Source organism: Amblyomma americanum, chromosome 3, assembly GCF_052857255.1.
Source record: "Amblyomma americanum isolate KBUSLIRL-KWMA chromosome 3, ASM5285725v1, whole genome shotgun sequence".
In the NCBI taxonomy this organism is placed as follows: Eukaryota; Metazoa; Arthropoda; class Arachnida; order Ixodida; family Ixodidae; genus Amblyomma; species Amblyomma americanum.
The window spans coordinates 203,553,732-203,560,996 of NC_135499.1; the positions used below are offsets into that span (position 1 = coordinate 203,553,732).

Sequence of the window (7,265 nt, forward strand, 5' to 3'; positions counted from 1 at the left end):
GCGGAATCAAAATGTCAATTGGTGCCTGGAAGGGTCAGTTAGCTTTCCTGATCCGCCTACTCCCGGTTAAGCCGCCGCGGTGGCTCATTGATTATGACGCTCGGCTGCTGACTCGAAAGATGCGGGTGCGATACCAGCCGCGGCAGTCGAATTTCGATGGATACAAAATTCCAGAGGCTCGTGTACTGTGCGATGTCAGTGGACGTTATAGAACCCCAGGTGGTCGAAATTTCCGCAGCCCTCTACTACGGCGTCCCTCATAACCTGAGTCGCTTTGGGACGTTAAACCTCCATAAACCATTCATCTACTCCCGGTTAAGGACGAGAAAACCAAAATTATGAACAACAAAGGAGCGCCAGACGGAAATGAGTGACACGTAACAAATATATTTATTTGTAACGAGAGTATTCGTAATGAATGACAAGAGATGTGCCAGTGGGATGTTAGAATGCAAGACATGAGAGGTACACATGTTCACAACAAACGCCAAGAAATTGTAAACAACACTTTCGTAGTGTCGAAGAAACATGATGATTATGATGATGAAGAAAGATATCGTCCACAAAAATAAAATGATTACGAGGTCCGTGTATTTTTATTTCCTTAATGGAAACATATCTACATGACGCACCGGAATAAGAAACTGCCCGTATTTAAGGTCCTACATAGCTTAAAAAACTTTTCGAGCCATTTTTTTCCGGATTTTGTTACTTTTTTTTTTGTAGCGTGCACAGCAGGGAAGACTTTCGGCGCATTTTCATGATCTTGAGCTTTAAGTCCTTTGCTTTTTATACTTCTGGCAATTAATTGGCTGATGTGAGGGCAGATTTATTTCACCATTTTTTTTTCAATTTGTAAGAAAGAAGCTGCTGCGTGGCATGAAAAAAATGCCGCTCGTAATCAAGGTGATATGTACTACACGCGAATGAAGGCTACATCATTCCGGAACGTGAACTTTATACAGGAACAGCACCTGGAAAATTGTGGTACTGATGAAGAACGCACAAAAAACAGAACACAGTCTGTGGAAAGAGCATGATTAGACATACTATTATATACTACTGCGCAGGGAACCGTACATCCTCACAAAATATGCAGACTTAAAGAATGTTTAATTTTGAGCGCAACACCAGCAGCCCTAATGAAACCATGGCATTGTTTTAACCCAACAGAAATAAGCAGACTACAGCGCAGAGGGTAGTGCGGTACCGAACCGGTCAACATGTTAAGCCGGAAGCAGTATTAAAACATATTTTAGCAAACAACTTTTTTTTGGAATGAGCTTTTACTTTAGCCACAGAGGAAACCTGTGGTGCTTTTTCATGCGTACGCGTAGCTTCTTTGCTGATTTCGTCCAGTTGCGCCAAATATAATTTCGTTTTAATTATACCTCAGTTAAATATTCGCGCCACCTTGTAAATTACGCAAAGCCGACCTAAACACACTGGGTAATTTAATTAGACCCTGTAAATAACCTATTAAGTAAGGAAAGAGGCACTTCGCTTTTTTTTTGGCCAGTTCTGAGAAAAACATCTTTCAAACTGCTCTCATTACTCGATGCATTACCGGCACATTTTACGCGCTCCAGCTGGTGAATAGATTAAGCTGATCAACAGTGTCAGGATGGAATGAAGGGCCAGAAAGCGCTCGGACTAAGAATCCTTCCGGGGAAGGTTTTCAACTTTGTTAATGAATAAACATTATTCTCTTTCTCTCTACCGGCGTACGAAGAATCACAACGTGGAATATTGTCATGAAAGTGATTATAGATTAGTGCGTGCTTGTATGAGTTTGAGCGACGCAGCATGAATTTAAAACGCCAAGAAATCAGCGGTATCGAAACACTATGCCTAGAGGCGCCATGAGAAATATTGGTACTTACGGGGCTATGTCGAAAAAAATCATTATGCAGTTCAAGATATACCAACGAAATATACTCTGAGTACAGAGAGGATTGACTTAATGTTTTGTTGCTAAAAAAGTTGTACCTTATGTTGACTTTTCTCATTGTCGATAAAATTAAGTGAAACAGATGAGGAAAAACTTTTTTAAAGTTGTTCACTTAACGCAGTAGATTAGCTTTAAAGCCAAATATTCAGCTCCATCTACATTATGGCGATATGACTGTGGACGGCTACGTGGTCCAGCTGATGGCCGTATAAGGTGAAAATATTGTCGCTTTGTAACTACACCATATTTACAATCGGTACATTAGATATTATACACATTTCTCACAATATTGAGACACGCATTTGACTGACACCTGCGCACTCAGGATGACACTGAAATTTTCATTGTCGTTTGGAGCAGAATATCAGGCCTGATCAGCAGAAAACATCAGTCACTGCACTGATTGCGATGCGAAACGAGATATGTATGCTCCTGAGGTGCTACTTTGTGAACGCGAATCAAGGCACCAATTATTGTGCATCTCTAACCTTCAGTTTATCGAATGGAGCCAAAGAGGTAGTGAGTTCAAAATGATGCATGTTTAGATTCAGTACTGAACTTTTCTTTTGGCTTACGCTCCTCATAAGAGAGGAGGGGAGGGCGGGTGGGATTTTTGGTTAAAATTTCCGGGGTGCTTACACTGAAGTCAGTTTGATAACTAGTAAAGCAACCTCGATAATCGATTATTAGTTATCGGTTACTTATCAGTACACTGAATTACAAGGCAAACTAGTACATTTTATCAGGCGCGACAATGTTCACATCTCTCAGTAGAGAAACGATCGGGCAGTGTCTGAGTTTCGCACTCGAAAATTTCCCATTCACATAAGACTGAAATGGTTCCATTAACTGGACTGGAACAATCTTTATTTACACATCTGAGCAGCACGCGGGTCATTGCGTAAGGTTTGAGCCTCCAAGTGAAATAACGGTGCCCGAGGGAGAGCTGCCAGAAGCGCGAATCAGTTATGGCCCGTTTATTTCGCTAGCGCACTTGACACACTGCCGCACAACGATTCCAGTAGCGCTGCGATAGCACCCTTCATAACCATTGCACGTGCACTGCATCTGAAACAAGTTTTAATTGAGCACATAAATGCACCATAAAAAGGCACAGACACTTTGTGGTTGTGGTCGCGAACGTCTCCTGTGGTAGACTTGCCGCTCGCAGATGAAAATGTCCGAGGCGCTGCCAGACTCGGACGGGTCCCTACACGAAGGACGGATTTTGGCCATTAGTCTTCCAATCATGTAGGACTTACAGCGAAAGTACTTTCCTTTGGTAGCGAAGCGTTAAGTATTATGCAGACACCCGAGACTGTAACTGTTGGGCATGCCATGGACAGCCATTAACACATACCAGTGAAGAAAGTGCTATTTCCCAGGTAGAAATATTTGCGGTTTCAACAGCGTCTGTTCGATAATCGATGATTTCTTAGATAATTATGCTAATAAGATTATTGCGGTTTTATATTAAAGTTCTCAATGAGATTGTTAAGCGCCTGGGTATGTAAGCTCTGATGAGGGGAAAAGCAAAGTGAGTTGCTTTTCAGTTGTTGCGTTATCAATCCACAATCACTTCCTTGTTTTTACTTAGCTGAACTGAAGTTGGAATAAACATTCAAACATTGAAAGGTTCATGAAATGATAGATCCTCACTCCTGTTCACGTCACCTTGTATCACCTCATTCAGCCCGCTATCAGAACAAATTGCTAAAGCAAGCAAGGCTCCGGTGCCACGGAACAACGTTTTGTCATAAGACAGTGTACCTTCTCCTCGGTTCTGTTTGAAATGATGATTCATGTCTTGGCAACAAAATTCTCGTTCAAACTTCCGTCATTGTTACTATTTTACGCCGAAACTTTCGCGCACAGGAACTCTTCATAGCTCAAGCAACCAACCGTCTTTGGCACTTGCACCGGCATGCATCCGGAAGCACCTGAGATTGCCCACTGAGGACAGGACTGGCCCACTACTTCACATGTCTTGACGCTACAGTTCAGACTGAGTGCAGGACAAGTTAGATAAACACGTGACTTGTATTTGGCTCTGTTCTCAATACTGTTATCAAGTAGCCTTTTCGCCATTAAAAGCACCGGCGAAGGTTGAAACGGGCGCTCACTGGAACTCTGCTGCACTTTAGGAAGGTCCCTGTCCAAGTACGCAGCAGGGTAAATGGCAGCGTCTCGGGCCCAAGCTCGGGCCCAAGCTTTTCCTCGTCAATTTTACTTCATATACTCTGCGCGGCGTGCCTGGTGGCGTGGCCGTTCATGGATGAGCGGCACATCGTCACCGAGGTGTGCCTCACTTCCAGCTGCGTGTGGCAGGCGCCCGTGTCGTGGTTGTCTAGGATGGAGCGCGCCTCGTGGCCGTCCGACGAGCACATGGAGCAGCAGTCCCTGGTGAACTCCACCCTGTGGACGGGCGTGTTGGGCACCCACGAGTTGACCGTCTGCTTCGAGGGCTTCCTCGTGAGCGTGCACTGGGCACGACGCGCGCTCTGGCCCCAGAGGCACGACTGGCGGCAGCAGGCCTTGCGGAAGCTGGACGTGAAGCTGCCGTACACGAGCGGGTTCACGCACGAGTTGGACACGGCGAACATGAAGAGCGACGACTGCAGGTAGCCGTCCACGTTGCTGGCGCTCTCCGGGTCGATCTGGTACCACAGCACCATGACCACGTACGGCGTCCAGCACAGGAAGAACGCGAGCACGATGATGATGGTCAGCCGCAGCGTCCGGTTCCGAGCGCGAGTGATGTGACGGACGTCGGAGCGACGCAAGCGCAGGCGGCCTGCTTGTTGCTGCTCCGGCAACACCAGCTGGTCCGCTGCATGCGAGGGAAGCATTTTTTTTTTCAAGTTTAAGCTCGGTGTATTCAGTTTAGGCCATGCAGGTGGTGTGCCAACACGTATTCCTCCGTATTGGAAAAACAGAAAAGATGCATCAGGCAGCATGCATCCTTTATAGTACCCGTTATTCTAGTGTATATACCCAGTCTGATAACACAATAGGATAATCGGTTTCTACATAAACTACGTTTTCTGAGGAAGGAGAGACACAAGAATTAAGGACGGAAGGGGGTGGTTGGTAGGACAGGGTTAATAAATTCTCTATTTTAGCGAATCATACATCGTGCCACGGTTTACAGGGGGTGGTCCTTCCGAACATTCTTTAAGTTCTCAACAGTGAGAATAGGAGGACTGCTTCAAGTAGGCCAGCATTCACAAGTCCTCGTGTAAATCTGCGCATATGATATCGAAAGCAACTGCGAGTATTCATGTAAACAACGTCTGGCAATTTTGCGCCATGAACGCCTAAGCCTGCGACGAAATGGACCAAAGAAAAAAAGACTCAGAACCGGGCCTACAATTGGCCCTGAAGTCTGCAACCAAATATATATTTTCTGTCTCTATACATACACAAGGCAAGGCTTGAGAGTGGTTATGAATGCGCACAAAGTTGTTCCGTGGAGGCTTAATTGTCTGTCAAGGTCTCCTGCAAGCTTTACCCTTGGGCGTGTGATCTTATAGGATACAAGTGCTTAGGTTCGAAGGAGCGAAAATAATTGCTTTTAGCTCGAGCTTCTTTCCTTTGCCGGCTCGCAGGTAGCCTGCTTAGCTCGCTTTCCGTTCAACAGATTGCCGTTGTCGTTCCACACGTGGAGTTGGTGATGCGCACTTGTTTTTTCTGCTCTTCCGTCTCATTCTTTATAACACCTTAGGCGACGCGAAGGGAGCTGAAAGCTGTCAGAAGCAATTTATTTTTAACCTTTTCTTCCGGCCTGGTCAACTTCAATCTTCGTACACTGCTTTAGTAAACAACGAAATTATATAAATGCACTTCACAAATTAGGCGCATTTCCTCCACGTGCTTCACATTATTGAAACTGGGATCTCCGCATAATGGCAAAATTAAATCCCCGTTCGTCCTGAAAACATTAGGCGAATCTTTTCATCTGGCTACATTGCCAGCCTGTTGGTTTGAGAGGTGTTTAAGGTGCACGTAAAAGTTTTTCAGAAAGCAGCAGCAGCTTATGCTGCATGATCAGGCGCTGTTCCTTAGGTGCAATTAATACGAGGGGAGCAAGGTTTAGCAGCATTTAAATCAGTAATGCAATTATTTCCATTCTCTGACGCTCGAAATCGTTTTAAGTCACGCTAAAAACACCTTAACTCACGCGAAGTCAGTGTGAACCAAGATAGGGATGGGTAAAGGCCCGGAAAGGAATAAGAGCGTGTACTAAGTTCCTTGTGTTTTCAGCACACTGAAGGCATACAGACCAACACCGTGTTTGCAAACAAAACGGTGGGGGTTCTGAGCAGGGCACACATTTGTCGTGGCGTTTTTACAAAGATTGCTTCGAAATGAGATAGAATACTTTGTCGCATATTTCTTCAAAGCACTCGCCAGCTGTTAAGAAACAGCCTCCTCCAGTAGTGCTATGGGAAACGAGAAAAATATTTCTGAAAGTTTTGCTTACATGTATTTCTACGGGCAGCGTTACCGTTCCGTACCCCCAGCCAGTAGTCATTCCCATGTTCAGGTGTTTAAAGAATTGATCGCCGTCGAAATGAGGTTTCATACTTTCAGAAAATGTTCTAGGATGAACTTCGCAGCACGTAACAAAAGGACATCATAGGTGCTCTATGAACTTAGAAAACTGCTTTGAAAACTTTTGATTCCATGTATTCCTACGGGCGCTAAGCCTACTTTTCACACCTAAGTTTTTCCCCAGTCGTTCCAGCCGGCGACAGCAACACCACCACATCTTGCTTACGTCACAGGTTGGTGTTAGTCTACACGTGCCCAAGGGGCCTTACCGTGGGACTCCTTGGACTGCTTGTGTATCTCCCAGAGGATACGGCAGTAGCAGACCACGATGGCCACCAGGGGGACCCCGTAAAGAGCGAGCAGGCAGAAGAGGTTGTAGGCCTTCTCCTGCCACGGCACCGCGAAGAAGGCGAAGGTCACACACTGGCGGAAGCCGGGCATCATAGGGTGCTCCATGACGCGGAAGATCACCGCCTGCGCACGATGAGAGAGACAATTTTGCGAGGCGGGTCAGATATAGAAGTGCGGTGTTTAAGATATCAAGGATAATGAGAAGGAGAAAAATGCGGATATTTAATAATCTTGAATAAAGATTCCATGACATGTTTCAACGGACCTCTAGACCTCTTCTGGCTGGAAAAGTTACTCCGTAGCGTTTATAGCATTTGCTGTTTTAGAATGCCCTATAGCTTTCGTTTTGTGCCGGTATACTTGTGCAGCACACTTTTATAGACTTTTATTTTGGGAGATTGACTCCAAT

General features: G+C 45.3%; 1 protein-coding gene across 1 annotated transcript; it reads right to left on the reverse strand.

Annotated features, from left to right (window-relative positions):
* Positions 1 to 430: 430 nt before the first annotated feature.
* Positions 431 to 6,973, reverse strand: LOC144123591 (adipokinetic hormone/corazonin-related peptide receptor variant I-like). The gene is made up of 2 exons (XM_077656399.1): positions 6,775 to 6,973; positions 431 to 4,781 (listed from the first exon to the last, which is right to left on the reverse strand). The coding sequence occupies exons 1-2, from the start codon at positions 6,959 to 6,961 to the stop codon at positions 4,183 to 4,185; spliced, it is 786 nt and encodes a 261-aa protein (XP_077512525.1). The 5' UTR covers positions 6,962 to 6,973; the 3' UTR covers positions 431 to 4,182.
* Between the last annotated feature and the right edge of the window lie 292 nt (positions 6,974 to 7,265).

Excerpts from the sequence above, each read along its gene's own strand:
- LOC144123591 (XM_077656399.1), bottom strand. The coding sequence starts at position 6,961 with ATGGAGCACCCTATGATGCCCGGCTTCCGCCAGTGTGTGACCTTCGCC. Across the intron at positions 4,782-6,774 it reads GCAGTCCAAGGAGTCCCACG|CGGACCAGCTGGTGTTGCCG; the intron begins GTAAGGCCCCTT and ends CCTCGCATGCAG.